General features: G+C 41.8%; 1 protein-coding gene across 1 annotated transcript in view; it reads right to left on the reverse strand.

Annotated features, from left to right (window-relative positions):
- Nucleotides 1-23,236, reverse strand: part of LOC309338620 (uncharacterized protein) — a gene marked incomplete at its 5' end in the record, with an annotated part of 131,770 nt that overhangs the window by 101,185 nt on the left and 7,349 nt on the right. The window contains 2 exons of the mRNA XM_081855940.1: nt 3,634-3,686; nt 7,766-7,857. Of these exons, the coding sequence (XP_081712066.1) occupies nt 3,634-3,686; nt 7,766-7,857 (145 nt within the window). The remainder of the gene's footprint in view (nt 1-3,633; nt 3,687-7,765; nt 7,858-23,236) is intronic.

The following is a 23,236-nucleotide window of genomic DNA, read 5'->3' on the forward strand; positions in this document are numbered from 1 at the left end:
CCAAAAATAAGTGAACAGAATGAAATTAATGGAAAGAACATTCCCACCATCTTCTCTCCTTGTGCCTCCTAAAAATTCTGCATGGTTGGGTGTGCTGTCCTATATACAGTGTGGGATGGGGTGCAATCCCCAAATCTGAACAGAGCCTCCCCCCCCCATTTTGGTAATTCCCTCTCCCCCAGCAAGCTCCTTGCCCATTAGACAGAGTTCAGGATGAGCCTCATATCCTCTGAAGAGGCTTTTAAGAGGACACAGGCAGCTTAGAGGTGGTGGGGGTGGTTTAGGATTTCCCCCCTTCTTTCCATGAACTTTCTTCCATATACTTATCTTAGGATCCAAGCCTATATCTGTACAAACTTCAATTAAGGACGAACAAATTAATTTTGTGATACATATAAATCATGCTGTAGTAAGCATCCTTCCACTGCAAACAGAGCCCTTGCCACTGCGTGGCATGCAAGCTTCATGCTACAATCCTCTGCAATCCTTCCCTTCCCCATAGGACACTTAAAACACTTAGCCCATCGTCCTTTGAGACACTATATGTCTGTTGCCACAGGCCTCCCTTACCACAGTCTCAGCTACTTCAGTGTGCCACTGGGAGCCACTTAACCCCCATGTCTCACAGAGATCAGATTCAGCACCTTTGTGTTATGCTTAAACTCCCATGCTGAGGAAGAAGTACCCCACAATTCCTTGCTTTGAGTGAAGAAATGAGGACTCAGCTTTTGAAAAGGGAGTTTACAGCAATTTCAAGCAGTAAATGCTAGAATTCTCAAGACTGCATCTTTCAGAGTTTCCAGGTCAAAGAGCAAGAAGCTACTGTCCTTTTCTTCCAGTGCTAATGAAGCTACCTAACAACAAGAAGAGGCATGGCAGCAGTAAACCACAAGTAATCTGTAAACTGTCAGCGTGAATGGAAATTGCATCCCATGAGGAGAGAAACAAGCTCTCTCTCTCTCTCTCTCTCTCTCTCTCTCTCTCTCTCTCTCTCTCTCTCTCTCTGTGTGTGTGTGTGTGTGTAAGGTGTGGGTCTGATGTGCCCACTTCACAACTATTTTCCAGAGATGGATGAGTGTCTGGAAAAGGGTGTTTATGAAAATATTCTTCTGCCAATTGTCTTGCTGTCCTAAAAAGCAGTGGAGCTGGTGAAGAAGAGTAGGGGAAAGGAAGAACTATCCCCCAAACACAAAAACACTCAAGTGGCCAGTCAGTGAATGCCTAAATCTCTTTCTGGCATGGCAAAATGCACTCCTCAATAAGATCACTATAATCTAGGAGATGAAATGGAATTTGAAGGGACACTGTCCTGTTTGGCAGCATTTGCTTTCTGAAGATGCACTAGTTCCAAAAAAACGACAGAGCACCATTTGTCCGAGCCAAGATCACTTGCTTTGCCATGGCGATGTGGGAAGCTGAAAATGCAAGCCATGTGAACTGGTACCAAGCTCGTGGATAAACAGATTTCTGCTTCCAGTGCTAGCAATCCCCAACTCACCTTATTCATCCTTAGCCATCCCTATTTGGAAGTTATGTTTTCTGGGGCTGTTGCCCATTGTTTCTAACAGTGACACTACTGAAGAATTCCCAATTAAAACTTTAATAGACAGGAAGCTGTTGTAAAGCTAGCATGTGATATGCAAATTTTAGATATTAGATTAAGGTATGGAGAGAGAGAGAGAGAGAGAGAGAGAGAGAGAGAGTTTTATTTTTTTTTAAGACAGATGTTGATGGGGCAATCAGTGTTAAAAAGATTGAGCTTCTAGCTGCTGGGCCAAAATGCTTCAAATATGTTTCAGTGCATTAAAGATGGTCAGGTTATGCCTTGGTTTAGTTTCAGCTTTTTGCATTCCTCAAATGAGCATGTGATCAAACAGTCCTACAGTACTATGAGCTGTACTCCAATCTATACATTTTTTAAAAAATGTTGTGTACAATGCATATGCGTCACTAGCAGAGGCAAGTGAAATAGTTCAGGTTGTTACCAGTGCCACCTGACTTATGCTCATGTGGCATATCAACATGGCTCACAACAGAATGTTAAAATTTCACAGCAAACCCTGAATCCTGGCAACCACAGCAAGTCCTTGTCTCCTCCTCCTGTGTGTACACGGAGTGAGAGGCGGTGACTGAAAATGAGGGTCGGATTATTTACAAGGGGAAATCTCGGAAGCTTTAAATATTTGTGGCTGATGTTAAAAAAAAATCGCAGAGAGTTAATTGGCAGAATCTGGGACCAGGGAAATGGCATTCAAACTGATTATTATTTCTAAAGTGACCAAGAAAAGTGTGCAGTGCCAAAGTCCAAGTGGCTCTAGATGTTCTAAAGACATTAGGGTGTGGTGGGGAGGTGCTGCAGAGAAGAACAACAAGCAAGTTACATTTAGTCTTCCATTGCTTGTTTCAGAATTCTGAAACTGGAGCTTCTTCATCTCCCCTCCAGGGTGATTCCAGGGCTAAAAGAGACAGCGCACATATGTCCACGTGAAGAAAGAAAGGTGGATCAGCTGTAGACCTCCTACACAAACAGAAGAAGCGTTTTTTCTCCCTTGTTTCAAGGGTCCAACATGGTTCTCACTTTCCTTTATGAGTATTTGTTAATTTATCCTATAAGGGTCGTGGTGTTAGGCATCATGAGACTTGAAGAGCCCATTCAACCGCCAGGTGGAGATTCCTTGCTCTCTGCACCATAGGGCCGCTTTCTGAAGGAAGGAACCATAAGCAGTTCAAGCTGGGGTGCTAACAGTACAGATCGGAATGCTCAGGCATGGTTAGTTGCATTGCTTATTGAAATTAGAAGATACCTTTCATTTTATTGGTTTAATAAATTTATATCCTATTTTTTGGGGGGGGGATCCTCACAAGGCAGCAAAGATAAGCAGATAAACTAAACCACGTACAGTGGTACCTCGGGTTAAGAACTTAATTCATTCTGGAGGTCCGTTCTTAACCTGAAACTGTTCTTAACCTGAAGCATCACTTTAGCTAATGGGGCCTCCCACTGCCGCTGCGCTGCCAGAGCACGATTTCTGTTCTCATCCTGAAGCAAAGTTCTTAACGCGAGGTAATATTTCTGGGTTAGCAGAGTCTGTAACCTGAAGCGTATGTAACCCGAGGTACCACTGTACTATGCAAGTATGTAAATACGCAATTCAAAACATTAAAACAATCAATAACATGCAAATACTGTAGTAAGACCATAAAATAGGGTGCAATCAAAATAAATCAGCCCGTGTGCCAGTGCTTCCTTGCCTGCTGTAGCTCAACATAGGCAGTTTATTAAAAGAATGTGGAAGACTATCAGGCTGTCTTTTTCCTCCTTCATACCAGTTCCCTGCCAGCCTGCCTCCATTTTGCACCTTCTCCTTGGTACCTATCACTATTCCAGGCACTGAGCCAAGGCATCTGGAATGGTCAGTTGTGCTGCTGATTTTCTTGTTTAGTGTATTTTCTCACAGCTACCAGGTTCATATACACACAACATTTCTGCAAATATCAAACAGCATGTGGTGCATGTGTAAAATGTTAATCAGCTGGCTTATATTTTGAATCACTACCATCTGTAGTTAGAGAAATATGCTCAAACACAAACTACCCCCACATGCAGAATGATAAAACTGCAATTGGACAGACCTGTATAGGCAATGTCAGAGATTCTGGATCATCTTCAGGAATCCCATATGTTTCTGAGGGGAAATACATATCAAGTAATAATAAATGTATGCGAAACACAAAAGCAGCATTCCTTCAAGTACAGCAGCTGTGAAGCAAATGATTTACGCCTGCTTACCAATGACTGGGATGGCACAGTTTCATTCTGGGAGCACAGTTCCCAGAAAACTGACCTAGTTTCACGTCAAAGGGAATTATCTGAGGTGATTGTTCTGTCAGCAGGTCATGATATTCTTCTTCTGGAAGTTCTGTTTTAGTACAATTCTTTTGCTCGGGATAATATTTATGACCTGTTAGCAGATTTGATCGGCCTGGCTGCTCAGACGAGGGAACTTGTCAAATGGTATTATTTGAAGACCAATTCAAAGGCTACAATCCCTCACCACAGAAGCTCCCAAAAATGTTTATGCATGGTGGTGACCTACTGAAAGGCCAGAATGTCTGGAATCAGTATCCCCATGGGATGGTCCCAACTACAAGAGCTGCCTTTACACCAGCAACAGCAGTTAAACTGTGAGCAGTTTTCAAATGTTATAGCCTATGTGGGGGATGGTCGTATGGAAAGTTTTCTTTTGGCAGTGGTGGTCAAAGGCATTGTGGTCTACTTGTGGGAAGGTGAAATGTTTGAATTGGCTTTCAGAGAAGCATTGCATTGTTATTTTGGTGAGCAGATGGCGAGCATAGAGTTTGGAGGGGATATCCAGCAAGCTAATGGGGCGGTAGTTTTGGGGGAGGGTTTTATCTCCTTTTTTGTAGAGTGGCATGATGATGTTCAATTTCCAACCAGCTGGAATTTGAGATGTATTATGTATGTAGGTGTAGAGCTTAGCCAGGATGGGTTGCCACCAGTCCATATTCATTGTTTCTAAAATACCACAAGAGATGATTGATAGCAAGCAAGGTCTGTCTAACAAGATACTTAAATGCATTTCACCGAGAGAAGCAATTAATTCTAAACATTTAAAATGTGAATAAAATCTTTCAATTTTAATTCAAAATTTGATCTCAGCATTCAGTTGTGAAGGATGTACAGAAAGGCTAGATTCTATGTCTTGACAGTATACCAAAGGCGAATAGTGCTATAAGTTTACCAAAGGTTTATTAATGGTTCAGCCTGCAATCATGAAACCAGCTCAGTTGTTACGTTTCAGAGAAAATGTGGTTTGTTTCCATGAATGGACAACACAACACAATTCTAACTGGGGGGGGGGTATTCCTTTATGAAAAGGCATCCACTATGTTCTGAAATGCTTGAAGAAGAAGAAATTATCCAGACAATAAAATGCCTCTTCCTTGAAGGTATTTCAGACACTTCAATGACACATTAAAATGTTAGTTTGTTGTCTTCTTGGTATAATTTTGAAAACATGATGTGATCCAAAGTATGTGTTTTCAGTCTTGCATGCCACCATCCAATCCCTAGTGATGTACTTGCGCCATGTTCATTACACTGTACAAACTTTCTATTCATAGTTTTCCTCCCCAGTATAATTTTTAGAGGGTAGGCTGGAATTTCCTTGTGTGGCATATGGCAATCCTCCACCTGAAGGCTTGCTCCAAATAAAAGTTTACATTCCTCTGGCATCTCCCTTCAGATGTAAAGGCATGAGGTATGTGTGTCTTCTGTTAAATAACCATCTGCATTTACATGTTCTAGTGGCAAAAGGTACATAGTGTTCTTACACCGTACAGGCAGCAGGAATGTCCAACTCTACTTCCTCTCATAAATACTACATAATAGACAAGACTTTTAAAATATGCCAGTTAAAACTCCGGCCCGGCCCTTCCCACTCCAGGTACGAGAGCTAAGAAAGCTTGAAATAAATACCGCAAGAGAGTTGGGCCTAGCAGTGGGAGGTCAGCTATGATAACCACAACCTCCTTTTTGGATTAAGGGGAGATAATTTCATTTGGAGGCAATTGCAAGAGGTTGTGAGGTGATGGACGGCAGTGGTCTAAATACTTCTGCGAAGACATCAAAAGTGGGAGAGGAATTTTGAAAGAAATGTCTAGGTCTGAGAGTCTGTTTTATGTCACTTCAGCTAATGCAAACAAACAACTTGTGTTGGCGTTGCTTTTAAAAAAAAAAGATATGACAGAGTGTAACAGTAATTAAAAGTTATGATGGATAAACAAAGCACACATAGTAAATAAAAAAATACATGTGTAGCTCAAAATAACATATATAACCCTGCATTGCTCAAAGAGATAATGTTTTTAGTGTGTGCACTACAGTAACTGTCCATTGATATGAGGCCACAAAAATGTTTTGACTTTTAATGATGACTCAACCTGAAACACCATCAAAGGACATACTACTAAAATAGCCACAGAAAGTGAGAATATAGCTGCTACAATCCAAAGCCATGAGGAATTCAATCCCATGAGCATGAAAAAATGCAGAGGATTATTTTTTAATATAAATAGCAGGGAAGGGTGTTTTTTAATTTTTTTGTCTGACAGATGGTGATTTCAAAAGTCCTCATCTCTATGAGCTAGTAAGAAGACACATTATACCAAGCAAAGCTTGAGTCTGAGATGTAACCTTCTATAAGTAGCCAGAGTGCCAATGCATAAGGCTGATGAGTGGAACAATTTCCTCAGCTGAGAACTGGCTGGATGTTTTTATGGTTCGTATACAGCAAATAGACCATCCTCTCTAGTCAATTTGAAGTAATAATGGTATTCACAATGCTGTGAGGAACTAGAAGTATATACTGGTTGCTTTAGGACATTTTGGACTAGGACTTGCAAGAAAATGTGGCTAGTTGCAGGGCTTTTTGGAAGCATCCCTGGTCTTGGCGACTGCAACTTTTATCTGTTCATTCCACCAAGGACATTTCCTTAAAATACCAAGCACCTCATCTGCTTTTATGATAAGGTTCTTAACAGACATTCTTTACATGCTCAGTGAAGACACATCTGTTTGTCTGTGTGAAGATGCTGCATTGCAGCATGATAGAAATCTTTCTACGAATGCATGGTCTGTGGGGGAGAACTCCAGTGCAGCTGAAGTTTTCTGCAAATGCCATAATGAATGTATGAGGTTGGAGGCTGCTGCTGTGGTGTCACCCTCCATTTCTGTTCACTGAATGCACAAAGAGGGCTCTCAGGGGCTCCTATGCCATTCCTCAGGCCAAACTGCCCCACAGTTAGGAAGGATATACAATAAAACGTTAAAAGCATCAAAAGCTAAGTAAATTCTCAAAATAAAATACAAAACCAGCACAGAACAAATAGCACATGTTACTCAGCACCAAAATTTAACCCACAAAGACCAATGGAGGTGTTTTGTTTTTTAAGTGTGTTGAAAAGAGTTCAGAGACAGGGCCTGCCTAACATCATTAAAAATGAGGAGCTACTGCAGAAAAGTCCCTGCCTCATAAGCCTGGTAGTTTTTGCAGATGGGTGTCTCAGTAGGGTGCTTCACTCTTTGGCTCCTAATGTCAGTCATAACGAGAAGTTTCTAGCCCTCATGGGTAAAAAAAATCCATTTTAACTCCTATAGTCAGCAGAAGGTCCTTGTTAGCTATGAATGTATATGGGGGTTTTTCAAGGCTGGGAAGTACTAAGCCCTGGGGAGAGCTAGAACTGTGTGAGCTTGGAGATTGCAGGAGCAAACCTAGGTTTGGGAACATAGATGTGGGCACCACAGTGCTGTAACTAATGTGGTATCTGGAATTAGATTTTGGCTTAGACTGTGGATTAGGCTTCCACAAAGCACCAGGGTTTAGACGATTTGCGGGCTGCTTTTCTGGTGGCACTTTGCTGGAGAGACTAGAGCAGACAGTTTGCATGCAGAAGATGTGAGACTCAATACCCAGCATCTAATCTCCAGTTAAAAGGATCATGTAGCAGGTGGTGATGGTAAAGGTCCATGCCTAAGACTGGCTACTGCTGGGCAGGGCATGGAATGTGGGGCTGGATGAACAAATAACTTGACCCCGGAAAAGCTGATCATTGTGATGGAACAGTGAATTGGTGCAAATGACAGGAACTGAGCCCAGGTCAATTGATGGAGTGTGGAGCAAGCACAACCTATGAAATAATGTTGTAACTTCCATGTCATTTGTTTAAAGTTGTTATTACTCACTCAGGCAACCTTCTTGAAGTGGAGATGCCAATGTCTTTTTGCTAAAGTATGTGTACCCTCCACCAGTGCGTATCGGCTTCTCATGATGAAAGCTATAAAGCAAGAAGGGATATTATAGAAAGATCACTTCCCAGATCCTATGAAACAGAGCTATCCCACTCCCCTATGACAATCACTCCTTCTAATAGCAAATGCAGTACTCCTGTGCTGATGGAAATTAAACCAGAAAGGATCTCAAGTGGTATTAAGCATGCTTGAGATAACCTCAAGTATTGCAGCAGTGATGATTTAAAAAACCACAACAACCCTAAAGAGGGCAGCTCCCACAAAGCCCAATAAGAACTGGACATCCTCAAACATCAAAAGACCCATGGGATGTTGAGTGTCTATTGGAAAAGAAAAATGGGAAAACAGGAGGAAGAGTGAAGTGGCTTCCTGGATCCCCAAACATCTTACAGTATCCCAGAGAAAAGCATCTCTGAACAGGAGCAATCCTGTTAGGAGGAATACAGCAACCTTTTGGCAGTGGTCACGATCGTTGTGAGTTTAAAATAGGCTGTGCCAAGCATTTTCTGATTTTAATATTCATTTAATATATTCATCACATGGAAATAAATTATCACTCAGTCAATGCTCACTTCATAGATCATGTACATTGTTTAGAGCTTTTAAATGTGATTTAAATGTATTGCCTAAAGGCAAACATTTCCTTTGACCCTTTCAAATACTGCAGGGCTGTGACCATAGCTTCAATTCTTGTTATCACACGGTAAAATGATGCCACGATGTGGTGTCTGAAAGCATTAAAGGTAAAGGTAGCCCTGCCCGTACGGGCCAGTTGTGTCCGACTCTAGGGTTGTGCGCCCATCTCACTTAAGAGGCCGGGGGCCAGCGCTGTTCGGAGACACTTCTGGGTCACGTGGCCAGCGTGACGAAGCTGCTCTGGTGAGCCAGCACCAGCGCAGCACACGGAAACGCCGTTTACCTTCCCGCTATAAAGCGGTACCTATTTATCTACTTGCACTTAGGGGTGCTTTCGAACTGCTAGGTGGGCAGGAGCTGGGACCGAAAGACGGGAGCTCACCCCGCTGCGGGGGTTCGAACCGCCGCCCATACGATCGGCAAGTCCTAGGCGCTGAGGTTTTACCCACAGCACCACCCGCGTCCCTGTCTGAAAGCATTACCATGCTGCAAAACAAGCTGCTGTACAGTGGATATTTTGTAGATTATGGCCTGGAGCATCTGTCTGGAACAAGCTGTGGCCTTCCAGATGGTGCTGGACTACATCTTACATCATCCCTGGTCACTGGCTGTGCTGGCTGGGGCTAATGGAAGTTGTAGTCCAGAAACATTTGGAGGGCTGCAGGTTGTGCACCCCTGGCCTAGGATCATAGAGGTGGAGGAGGCCTAGGCCATCTAGTCAACCCCACTGCTCAATGCAGAAAATCTAGAGCTAGAACATGTCCAACATGTGGCTGTCCTGCCTGTATTTGAAGATCGAGAGCCCACCATCACCCTAAGTGCCGTATTTTTCGCTCCATAACATGCGCCCAACCATAACACGCACGTAGTTTTTAGAGGAGGAAAATCCGTAGGCATGCCACCCGTAGGCATTCCTTCCATAACACACACAGACATTTCCCCTTACTTTCTAGGAGGAAAAAAGTGAGTGTTATGGTGCAAAAAATACGGTAATTGGTCTCAGTAATGAACTGCTCTTACTCCCAGTGTTCAGTCACAACACAACCTCCTATTCCTCAGTCCCACTAGAACTTAGCCTGTCCTCTGTGGCATTAGAGAGCAAGTTTTTGTTCGGAAGACACTTCAGAAGATTAAGAGGTAGAATAATGGTGGATATACTTGGGGAAGAAATGTAATCTGAAAGTCAGCTTCCTCAATCAATGGGAAGATTAACAACTTTGGGAAGAAAAAGAACTCAACCCTTTCTTTGATGTTATTATTAGCTCCAAAAGAAATACTTTCAAGAATTAAGTGACTTGCTACAGTTAACGTTCACAGGAAGTACTATAAAGCAGGAAATCTCATTTGTCAGATGTTTGCACTTGGTCTCTCTCTTTTTTTCTGTAGAAAACAATGAAGCATATTCTAATACAGATTTCCTTTATTTAAGATCATTAGCCAAGTTGGTTTACCACTGATCCAGCCTAAAAATTTTTTGTTGAGAATTGAGACAGGATAAGTAGCTGTGTAGAATAGCAGGTACATATTATAATAAACTCTTAGCAATAGTAGGTACATATTATAATAAACTCAAAGCAATGCTAAAGGGGGGGAAAGTAGACATATTTATAAGTTATAACAGAATGACCACCATTGTTGGCTAAAATTTGAATTTTGTTGTAAGTCAGGGGTAGATGAATTGCAACCTCACTACTATAATTTAATGACCTGCTCTACAGGTGATGTTTCGGGGTGGGGACCCTCATTTGTTGGTTTACATTAATGCTGTCCAGTGTGGCTTAAAATGGAGTTTGACAGCTTTAAAGGCTGTTTAGGAAAATTCATGGAGAAAATTCATAATAGCTAATGGAATGTCCAAATTCAGAGGTGGTATTCTGGGAGCCAAACAACATGGGAAGCTGCTTCCTACCACATTTGTGTGGATTTCCAAGAAGCTTTTGGCTGCCCATTGTTGCAAGCAGAATTTAGACAGGATCAGGGATCAGAAAGCTGTGACCTTCCAGGTGTTGATGGACTACAACCCCCATCATCCTTGACCATTAGCCATTTTGGCTAGGGCTGATGGATGCTGCAGTCCAGCTATATCTGGAAGGCCACAGGTTCCCTTACAGATTTGATGGACCATTGATTCCACATATTGTTGTGCCCCTAAGGGATGGCATCAACATGTTAAGTGAAATCAACACAGTGTCAAATTACACAACACCACACTGCCAATAAAGGTAAAGGTACCCCTGACCATTAGGTCCGGTCGCGAATGACTCTGGGGTTGCGGCGCTCATCTCGCTCTATAAGCCAAGAGAGCAGACGTTTGTCCGCAGACAGTTTTTCCGGGTCATGTGGCCAGCATGACTAAGTCGCTTCTGGCAAAACCAGAGCAGCGCATGAAAACGCCCTTTACCTTCCTGCTGGAGTGGTACCTATTTATCTACTTGCACTTGACATGCTTTCGAACTGCTAGGTGGGCAGGAGCTAGGACTGAACAACGGGAGCTCACCCCGTTGTGGGGATTCGAACCGCCAACCTTCAAATTGGCAAGCCCAGTCCAAATCCCAGCTCATATCTCAGCACCTACTTTCATCACTGCTTAATTCTTGCGGGTAGAAAAAGAATACTCTTGACTCCATCTGAATGAAGTCTGATTCACATTTTTCTCCCCCTCCCCCCCCACTTCTAGGTACACATATATCCAAGAATGGCTTGACCACCCTAAAGAATGAATTACTCATATATTCAGTTTAGCTTCTACCAGCCACCAGCCACATACATGTTCTCTACCAACATAGAGTTTCAAAGTTGGGAGGGACTAACTGCAGTTATTTATGATAACACATCTATGATATCATGCTAGCATTCAGTAACATAATGCAGCATAACTTTTAAGACCCTAAGACTACAGTCAAATTCTTGGCTGCTGGCTCCTCCTTCTTTAGTAATGCAACATGCATTATGTGACATCATGCATTATGTGACATTAATGCGTTGTTAGTTTCCTCCACCCGCACAAGTAGTAGACAATCAAGTCAAGTAGCATCCCAGCCTTGCAAGATGATGATGCTACAGCAAAGATTTTGTACTGCTAAACTTTATGAGGAAAAGCAAAGGAGAGGCTTGATGCCCAATACAGTGGTAACTTGGGTTACATACGCTTCAGGTTACATACACTTCAGGTTACACACTCCGCTAACCCAGAAATAGTGCTTCAGCTTAAGAACTTTGCTTCAGGATAAGAACAGAAATCGTGCTCCAGCAGCGTGGCAGCAGCAGGAGGCCCCATTAGCTAAAGTGGTGCTTCAAGTTAAGAACAGTTTCAGGTTAAGAACGGAATTCCGGAACTAATGAAGTACTTAACCTGAGGTACCACTGTATGTGGTTTCAGCCTTAGGCTCCTCAAAGCTCCACACAATCACTGCATTGTTATAGAGTTAATTGTGTATTCTCTAATGTAACTGCAGGTGCTTTATCTAACCACCTGCACCTCAGTATATTTGAAGAGAAGCCTTGTAGTGCATCATGCAAAACATCAGCCTGCATCAGAGATTGTAGATGGGAGAACAAAGTAGACAAATAAATATTAGCGCACACACAATTTGTAGATACATGATGAATCATTTCAGATGTCATTTGTGGACATGAGGAATCATTTCCCCATTTGATTACCTGACAATTTAGCAGGCAACACTCTTGCTTTTGTCCTTAAAGGGGATACTTACTGTTTCTGAATGTTTCTGTCACAGCCATAGCAGAGTCCATGGAGAGGCTGGTTGTGGATTAACTCTACACAATAACTCAAAGGTTCTGATATCTTTTGCATCAACTGTGCTTGTTCCCAAAAAGGAACATACCTAGACAAAACCAGAGAATAGATGTTTTAAATATATTTGTTATAAGATTAGCCATTGAATTATATTATATATAATATCATATGCCAGCAGAGTTAAGGAAGCTATCAACAAGAAGGCAAATTGATAAACACATCACTAAAAAGATGAATACCAATAAATGAAAACCAATAAAAAGATGAAAACCCATTTTATATAACTTTTAGGTATTTCAGAAACAAGAAACTTCTTATGCAGGCAGTTGGACCTGTGAATGACAAAAGAGTCAAAGGTAGAAAGAGCAGATTGCAAAGAAGCAGAATGAACTCTTTGCACCTACCTTCACAGGAGAAGATGCAGGGCAGATCCCTGTGCCTGACTTCTCTCTCTCAGGAAGGGAATCTGAAGAACTGATCAAACAGCAACCACAAAAAAAAAAAAAACAACCAATGTACTGGGCCTTACTAGCAAACTAGAAATGATAAAGTACTAGATCCAGATGTCATGACAGATGTGTGATGTTACCCATGTGTCAGAGGTATGTTACATTATGCACAGTGTGGAGAAAGCAGATGGAGAAAAAAAATTTTCTTCCTCTCTTAATAAAGCCGAACATCGGAAGATTCAGGACAGATAAAATGAATCACTTCTCACAGCATATTGTAAAACTGTGAAATTCATTACCGCAAGATGTAATGATTCCCACCAACGTGGGGAATTAAAGGGGAATTGAAAAAATTCCGAAATGATAAGGCTAACAATGGCTACTAGTCATGATAGTTAGTGAGGGGGGAAAGTATTTGATCCCCTGCTAAATTTGCCCGTTTCCTACCCAGTCCCTGAGACCATCTTCTGAGGCCCTCCTTTGTGTGCCTCCTTCTCGAGTGGTCCGGAGGGTGGCAACACAAAAACGAGCCTTTTCTGCAGTTGCTCCCTGTCTGTGGAATGCTCTCCACAGAGAAGTTTGCCTAGTGCCTTCATTATACCCCTTTAGGTGCCAGGCAAAAATGTTCCTTTTTAACTAGGCCTTTGGTTGATCTGATTTACGATCCTATGCCCTTTTAAAATGTGTGGGGTTTGGGGGTTTTTTTTGGGGGGGTTATATCTTGATTTTGTTCTGTGAACCGCACTGAGACCCCCGGGTATAGGGAGGTATAGAAATTCAATTAATAATAATAATACGCTACCCCATAGCTGCCTAGTCGATGAATAACCAGACAAGACAACAGCACATAGATTCTTGCATTGCTGGGGCTGGACTATATAACCCTTATGGTCCTTTCCAGCTCTTCAATTCTGTGATTCTATGTCATGCTTGTGAGCGTCCCATAGGCATGTGAGAACAGCATGCTGCACTAGATGGGTCTAGCAGCCCTCTAGCGTTCTAACAGTGAAGCCATTCAAAAACTGTTTTGCATTTGTACTGCAGGCATGTTCATTGATATTAGTTGACCCTGGCGCAGTGTCCTTGAGAGGTGAGGTCTTACAATGTCAGCCTGTAAAGTGGATGCCATGAATATAGAGTTTTACTTCAACCTTTTTTCTTTCTCTCCCCCCCCCCCCTATTGGCAAAGCAGCCCATTCTAGAGATGAAAGAAACCCATCTTGAGTTATGGCAGTTGTCCGCCATGCACAACATGTTTTTCAAAACAGTGGCGTCTTCTGCATCCTGTTTGGCGCACCTCCCCTTTTTATTTTCAGCATCAGAAAGGTGTGGGTGCCACACACTCTGATGAGCAACACAGGAACCAAAGATAAAATGAAGAGCATCTTCTCTGTCCCATAAATAAGACCTTTGCTGCCAACGCTTTGAATCTAAGCCATGGATGCAAAGCAAAGATGAGGTAGCTGTAAAATCTGGCTTCTCTCTGGAAGATACATTTTAAAAGGTAATTTATTGCTAGATGTTGCAGGATCATCAGATTACATTCACTTTCCATTACCACCAAAGGTGAATGTTTACTGTTTGCCCAGGGAAGTTGTGGAATCTCCATTGAAGGCCTTTAGGGAAAAACATCTGTCGGGCATGATTTAAAGCGTATACCAATTCCTCATTAGTTTTGGGTGGCTTTAATGAAGGCTCCTTTCCAGTGTTACATTTTTAAGGTGTGTGGTTTTTTAAGGCTGCAATACCTCATCCTCTTTGCAGGCTCATTCATTTCTGCAGACATATTTTTACAGAGTTAAGGAATTTAGTTACTGAAGTATCAAGGAGAGAATCTGAAGAAATCCTGATTCTGAGCTTCCAATGGCCACCCAAATTGCAGAAAACTTATTTTTTATTTTGTTTTTTTTTTATTTTTGAGGTTTAAAGCAGCACTGCTGAATTAGAAGTTAAATGAATTTGGGTGGAAAAAATTATTGGGCAAATTTTCCTATTTCCTTTTTTCCCCTTTCATTTCTTAGCCTATGTTACTGTTGTTTTGGATTTGCCTTTAAATTCTGGGCCAATTCACATGAATTTCTGAGGAAGTACACTCCTCATGTGAGATATTTGTCTAGAATCATTTCCGTATGACAGCTGCTGCATTTTCAAGCCATCTTCCTGAGCTAAGTTCTCTAACTGTCATGTATGAGTGATTTCAAACAAGCCAAAAGAGCTGGAATAGTTCCTGCATGATTTAGCTAAAGGGGTTTTTATGATTTGGGGTGAGGGAATTACTTTAGTAAAGCATTTGGGGACTCTGGCTGATGGCAGCTATCAGCAAGGTCAGTTGCTGGCTGAGGGCTTAGAAGGAACCAAGATGTTGTCTGAGGAACACAGTATGAAGATTTCTGTAGAAAATACTGTGATAGCCTTCTAGCCCAAAATCTCATGAAGAGATTTCTACAGATTAATAAAATGTGTGTTTGTCTCTTACAGCTTCTCTCAATATTCCTATTGAATATATATATATATATAATGTTACTGTTCCAGTTTAGTGAGAATGGTGAAACAGCTGAGGTAAAATTGCTGCATGCTATCTCCCTCCAATGGCAAATGATGGTATTTGTTCCCCAAATAAAAAATGTTTTCTAGTTATCATTTAATATCTAATGTTCATAAGGGTTTTTTCATTTAGGGGGAAAACACCACCTCATGTACCTAGTAGAATTTATGGAATGAGTTGTCTCTGAAACACAGAAGCTAGAAAATATCAGAAATATCAGAGAAGCCCATTTATCAGAATTATCAAAATCAATGCTGAATCTGAAGTGGACAGATTTGCAAACCATGGTATACAGTAAATCATTAATCTGATGTTTCTTTATTTGCCTGAAAAATATGATAATAGATGCCAGAGATGAGCAATGCTATCATCTACTGGTAAAGCCATTCTGCATTATCCATGCCATAGGCCATATTATTTTCTATGAAAATAATAAATGGAGATAAATCAGCTTTCAGAAAGGGGAGAAAATGTCAGCATCACAGGAAACCTTACTGCTGACATCAAAAGGAAATTTCAGGCTGAAACTGCTGAATTATAATTTAGGAGAAAATTAAATTGCAGATTTGAATTGAGACAATCAGAAGTTCACGAAACTTTCTGATTTAGCTGCCTGACAGGAACTGTGAAATAAGACTTTTATCAACCTCAGAAGCAGGGACTGCACTGGCTTTCTAGGCAACAACTGACACTGGTCTGATATATATTATTGTCTCTGCAAGCTTTAATCTAATTGGTTGGACCTTGAATCATTCAATTCCCCCAGTTACTGCACTCAAACAACTCTTTCTTAAAATAGATCTAAGTTCATCAGGTGACTCAATGGTACAAGGTGTGTATTGGCTAACTAATTTGAACTTTGGAGCACTGGAGTAAAAATAAGTACCAAAGTGGGGTTGCTGTTTTTTCTTCCAAAAGTATCACAGGGAAAGGAAATAAAGTCCAAATGAAAAACTCTGTTAACTAAACAAACATTCAGAGGTCTGAGTGGAACATACCATGGAAACCTTATTAGACACTTGAAACAGCTCTTAGCACATAGCGTTCCCTCTGACCGGTTCCTACAGGAAATACTAGCGAACAAATATTTATTTCCCAAATTTGGGTCATGCTGGGAAATAATATTTTGTATGTTCCTTATTGTAGAGCATTAGAATCAAACCATCCCAACTTTTTGGACCCACTCAGTAGAAACTATATGATGAATATTCAAGGTGGGTTGTTGTTGTGTTTTGAAACAGTGGTTTTTCCTCCACATATAGTGATGAAAACCCAGTTAGAGATTTAGATACATCTTCTACTAGAGGACCAAGCAATTTGGGTGCAGGCCAAACACATCAGTTACGTTCTCGTTACGCTTCTTCGCTCCCATTCATAGCCAGGCCTACAGCCAACCACTTTGGAAAGTTAAAGTGAGCTTGCGTGTTCTTGAGCTGTGATCAAGTGTTTCCCCACATATAGGCTGGGTGGGAAAAGTGGGGTGTTCAAAGGTCAAGTAGACATTCATTAATGGGAGGAGAATGGGACTGGAGTTCTGTGGCGGGGATGAGATAGTTAAGGTTTCCAAGAGCAGACTGCAAACCAGAAATTATTTGCGCTTCAGGGAAGGGAAACAGTTTTGGTCAAAGGGGCTTAGCCATTCTCCAAAAAGAAAACAAAAAGAGTGGTGCATGCTCTAGTTATCTCCCGCTTGGACTACTGCAATGCGCTCTACGTGGGCCTACCTTTGAAGGTGACTCGGAAACTACAACCAATCCAGAACGCAGCAGCTAGACTGGTGACTGGGGGCGGCCGCCGAGACCACATAACATCGGTCTTGAAAGACCTACATTGGCTCCCAGTACGTTTCCGAGCACAATTCAAAGTGCTGGTGTTGACCTTTAAAGCCCTAAACGGCCGCTGAGGTCCAGCGCTGAGGGCCTTCTGGCAGTTACCTCATTGTGAGAAGCAAAGCTAAAGGGAACCAAGCAGAGGGCCTTCTCGGTAGTGGCGCCCGCCCTGTGGAACGCCCTCGCATCAGATGTCAAAACGATAAACAACTACCTGACATTCAGAAGACATCTTAAGGCAGCCTTGTTCAGGGAAGTTTTTAATGTATGATATTTTAGTGTTTTTTGGTTTCTATGAAAGCCGCCCAGAGTGGCTGGGGAAACCCAGATGGGCGGGGTACAAATAAATTATTATTATTATTATTATTATTATTATTATTATTATTATTATTATTAAAACAGCTGGACTCTCGTCTCTTGATGAAGCCTAAAGCTTGTCAGCATTGAATCAGGTGATGTTCTGACAACACTTCAGCAGTGAAATTGAAAAACTCTACTGGTGGAGATTCTGTCCACATCAGACAAAATGTTGTTGTGATTTATGTCAGTAGTTATTTTTTGTCCCTCACTTAAAGAATAACTGCAGCTTAAGAGGCCAAACTTATCATTATTGCTATTGATTATGTTTATTGCTTTTTACATGAAAGTGTCACCAAACAGGGAGCACCATAAATTACTGCATCTCATTAGCCCAGGGCTGGCTCTGTTGTGTAGCAGGTGGTACCACAATGGTGGGATAGAATAAGGTAAGAATTCATGCCTCAGTATTTATTATTTCTTTTGGAGATTTCTTAAGCTGCTCAAAATTCCCATCAAACAGTGCACAAAAAAGTTTAAACACAGCTAAATTGCATAAACCAATTTAAAAACAATATAAATGATCATTAAAACACAAGTATAATCAATGCATTTTTTTATGTTGGAAACTAAACTATAGGCAGCAAGCTTTTTTTAAAAAAAAGTTGGACTCAGTGCAGGTGGAGGGAGAGGGGGCACAATTTGTGCTCTGTTTGAGGTAGCACAACAACTTGGGCTGACACTGCATACTTCTGAAAAGAAAACTGCCTGAGGCACTGAGGGTCGATTCACAGAACATGACAGTCTTATGAGAGCACATAAAGTACTGCTGATGCAGTCATGGCCTGGCCATAATAACATGGCAGCACTGTTTGTGGGCACATGGCATTTTTAGAGACCCTTTTAAATTTTGTTCAGTTGCACTGTCCTAGGAAACGCTGGATTTTGAAGACAACCATTATTCTTTGCATTAATTCTCTCAAGTCGTTAAAAGAGGGTGGGGGAGGAAATCCTTGCTGACAACTTTCGTGGCCAGTGACTGTGGCTGCACAGCCAAACATCCACACACTTCTGACAGTGCTGGTATTAAAAACTGTCCACTGTTTAACAGAATGGGAGAGAAAGGCTTCTATGTTTTGGGATAGTTCCATTGCTCTGCTGCTTGAACATATGCCTGTCATAAGGTGAGATAACTGTATCTGAATATTCGGTCTACCGTGATCTGCGTAAGTTGTTTTAGCAGTCATGTACCAACCGCAAATACTTGCCTTTCTCCTTCCTGTGTCACTGAGCTTTCTCCCTTTACCCAAGACACCCTGGCAGGCTTCCACAGACAGCTGTCTCGCTCACCTTGACTCGGTCATATTTATTAACTCCATCTGGATAAACACAGCTGATTAGAAGTAGCCTGGCTACCTTAACTCAGCAGTCCCCCCCCCCCTTCAGAACCTCTAGGTCAAAGTAGCAAGCTATATTGATTGTCACAGATGCCTCAACAGGGTTGGTGTCTCTGAGCCTGTGCAGCAGGAATGAAAGCTTCCAAAACAACATCTTTGTGCATGTTAGCAGCGCAAAGGAAATAACATCACTAGTACAAATTAAATAGCAGGGCTGAGGCTTACTAAGTACACAAGATGTAGCTTCTTTTCTACAATCACATGGTATATAATTTCTGTGAAACAAATAAATAAATAATAGCTGCTGCGGAAAGGTCAGATATGGGATGCCCTGCTGATGGCATATGCATGACATACAGTGTTAAAGAAAGTCAGAGAGCCTGTTAACCACAGTGACTGGGCAAATGTATGTTCCAGTCAGGTCAAAGAGGGGAAATTTCTACATACCCCAAATGTCTCTGCCCTAGAACAGCTGGCCATGGAACCAATAAGAGGGGAGGGCACCCTGGACTTCAGTGGCACCTAAGGCCTGGTGCAAGATGCAAATGTTGCTGAACCAACTCGTAATAGTGATCATGGTGCTATCAAATCCAACATCTATGTAAGTGAACAATTAGACTGCAGAAGACAACACATTAGACTTCAGAAGAGGGCATTTCTGAATGAAGCCAAATGTTGGAAGATTTACGTTAAAATAAAAGTATTCCATATGCCTCTGAGTACCAGTTGCTGGAGATCATGAGTGAGGATAGCACTGTTGAACTCTTAACTTTCTCGGGGACTTCCCATGGAGATCTGATTGGCCACTGTGACAAGAGAATGCTGAACTAGAACGACTCCCAGGTCAGGTTTGTGTTTTTTTCTGTGACATACCTGACAATTCCAATTGTTTACGTGGAAGTGAATAATCCCTTCCCATTATGCTGTATTATGGGTTTGGAAGTGAGTCTGAATGAATGGCAGATCAGTTGAGGTACCTGCAGAAGCTCCAGGCTGGTGCAGTGATTGGGCCCAATGCTTGTCAGGGCAGGCTGTGAGACTGGGTCAGGCAGATTCCAGGTCAGGCTCACCCCTCACTCGGAACACCTGCTTCAGGCTTTCTGCTGAACTCCAGTTTTGGGGATGCCACTGGTGAGCCTTCTGTTTGGCAGGCAGAAGTAGGGGGGGGGGTTGCCAGCATCAACTGAATGGCAGCCTGTCAGTGACACAGCTGGCATCTTCAGCTGACTGAAACAACAGAGGGAAGCCTCAATCCAACCCAGCATCACCACCGCCCAGCATAAGGAGGAAGTTTAGATTACAGCCTAAGGCTTTAGAGTGAAGAGATAATTCTCTAATTGCAAGGTGGTCTTCTCTGTCTGAACATGGCACACAAATGTTATTGTTAAGAGATTGTTGTGTGTCATACAGAGTGATTGCGAGGAGACAATAGAAAGGATGCCATCTTTGAGGATGCTGTATGCTAATTGACACATTTAATTTACAAATGCTTCCTTTCCTCTTTCAGTATTGCATTATCAATACGAAGAAAATATGTGCTAGATTATTATTATTTTTAAAAAGTGGCCTCAGAATCAACCATTCAGTGTGAAGATTGCAAAGAATTGCAGGGATGGATTTCTCTTTTTTCAGCAGACGGCCAATGCCACCAGGGGACATTCTGTCTTTTAGGGGGTTTTCCCAGGCTTGTAACTCCAACAGCAAAGTTGTTGCTGAGCCTGGCTCAAAAAACAGCTTCGCAAATGGCAACAAAGGCATTTCTTATAACAAAGTGCTCCACCATCCTTTTCCATATTACCCACTCTTTTCTGTAAGGAAAACTTTATTTTAAAAAATTGAATGTTTCTCAAAAAAATCCCAGAAATAGCACATCTTCAAGTTTTAAAGCAATATGAAATGCTTTTAATGTACAGTTCAGCAAGTTCAAAAAATAATAATCACAGTTTCAGCCCTACAGCTTTTGCATGGAATGGTTTTTAGATTTAATCTCTAATGTGAGGAAGCTGCTGGCTCTAGACACCTCCTGCCTTCTGCCATCCATACACTTGGCTGGCCTTGCCCCCCTCCCCACTGTCGGCTGAATGTTTGGTGAGAATGAGAAAGTGCCAAATCTAATTCGTATACTTCCTTTTTCCTTCCATGAATTCCAAGGTGCCATAATGTGTGTCTCACTCATCTAAAAACAGCTGGTGGCCTCAGGGGCCTTCAGACCATAACCCCTTGTGTGTAGGACCTTGGTGCATAGTGATATGTGCATAAGGATTCTTCTCCTGCTTACTAAATGAGTAAGTGGTGGGGGTGTAAATGGGGCATGCATCACACTAGAGGTTGACAGACATGATCCTACTTCCCAGGACTGGGCAGAGCTTGTCTGAGGTCCAAGGCAGGAGTCTTTTTGGAATAAATTTATAAACTCAAGTAGCATAAGTCCTGTGGGCCCCTAGTGGGAGTCCCCAGCCAGTTTTGCCCTCCAAGGTCTGGGGCAAGTGTGCCCAGCTGCCCCCTCCCACCTTCACATGGTCCTTCTACTTCCCCCTCTCCACATGTGAAAGTTGTTCACAGTAATGTCATGCACATTTTGGTGTATGAAACATATGCCCAACTAAGCCTTCCATGGGAAAACAACATCAATATGAATAGAGCTGTGATAGATCCCTCTGACACATCACATCATCCTGAGTATTTCGGTATGACATCTTTTGGTTCCAACTTATTGAAGTTAAACCATGTATCAACTACACTGATTATTATCCACGAAGCAAGTTTACCTTGAAGATCATATCCCCTCAGCCCCACAAAATGTACAAACTGGAATATTTCACCAATACAACTTATTGCATTGCTTAGTTTACAGAAGCCCCACTCACTGAGGTAGAGCAAACTGCTCATTGCTCTCATCACTTTGCTTTTGAGATATCTATTCTCTCCTGTTACCATAAGATGGCAGCATCCACTCACAAAACGCAACTGCTGTGCCAAGTAATTTGTGAGCAAGTCTCCAACGTCTTTCTGGCAGGTTTTCCTTTGTGGGAGTTTTGCTTTGGTTTATACCCACCCTTGGAAATGTTTGTATGGGTTGAGGAGTGGGATAGTTCTGCAAAACAGAAGCCCAGAGAAGCCTCTGCCATTCTTGGCAGGGGGTTGGACTCGATGGCCCTTGTGGTCTCTTCCAACTCTATGATTCTATGATCTTCAAAGGGAAGACTCCAGCACGAAACTGATGAATTTAGAAGCAATTGTGATAAAAGGAGCAAGCAAATTGGCTGAGGTATTGCCAGCTATGTTAGACTTTAGATATCACTGGAGGCAAGCCAGCTTTTCATCCAAATAACCCCCAAGAAAGGTATTAAACAAATTTGTATCCTATCCCAGATCCCCCTAGATAAGTTTCTCTTCAATTCATTTACCCCCAATTACTTTCCCAACAGATCCTGCTCCAAATCAATTAAATATGCTTTAACTATCCTCCCAAATAATCCACAGCCATAGAAAATTTATTTTCTCAGTCAGTATCCTGCCTAGTATCAATATTGCACTCTAATTCAATGTTCACCCATTTTATTACCCACCCAGAAACACTTAGAGAAAGATGCTCCATGGGGCCATTCCTAGCCATGCTGTAAGTTGGTATGAAAGGTGTTCCATGATGATAGAAAATTGTATGGCAGCCTGTATGTTGAGGGGCAGGGTAGATGGTTCAGGTTAATAGCTAGTGCTGCATTTGTCTAGGCAAATGGAAAGCAAAGAAAGGCTGTTGGAACTATGTGGGGGATACATATGATAACGTAAATTATGGTGATGAGTGAGCTGATATTCACAAATATATGCATACATTCATAAGGAAGAGCTTGAGATGAAGATAGGGGATTTAAAACCTAGAGTTCTACTGGCCTGTGAGATTGTTGGCCCCTTATCTTTTCCAGTAATTCATGTGGTAGGTCCAAAGCCTGATTGGAAGATGAAATATAATCTTCCATGAATTCCTCTAATCTTCTTTTAAAGCCACCCAAGTTGGTGGCCCTCAAAACACCTTGTGGGAGCAAATTCCCTAGTTTGGCTATGCTGTATTAAAAGGTCCTGAATATTCCACCATTCAGCTTTTTTGAAGAGGGAGAAAAACTTTTGTCTGTCCACTTTCTCCGCATTGTGCATAATTTTATACTTCTCTATCATATCTCCTGTTACTTACATTTTCTCTAAGTTTTCTATAAGTTAAAAAGCCCCAAATGCTGTAAGTGTTCTTCAGAAGGGAGCGGCTCCAGCACTTGATCATTTCACTTACTCTTTTCTGAGCCTTTCCCAGTAATGGGTAAAATATTAAGGCATAACGCGGATGGAGGAATAGTTTGCAGCACACTTTGGGCTACAATGGAAGTGGAATCTAATGTAAAAAAGGGAGGGTGATAACAGTTACAACTTACATACATTTAGGCGCTGAGACTATCAACAGTACTGCAGTGAAAGTAAAATACCATATATACCAGAGGTTTCCAAC

Source organism: Podarcis erhardii, assembly GCF_964252035.2.
Source record: "Podarcis erhardii genome assembly, chromosome: 3".
NCBI classification, from domain to species: Eukaryota; Metazoa; Chordata; class Lepidosauria; order Squamata; family Lacertidae; genus Podarcis; species Podarcis erhardii.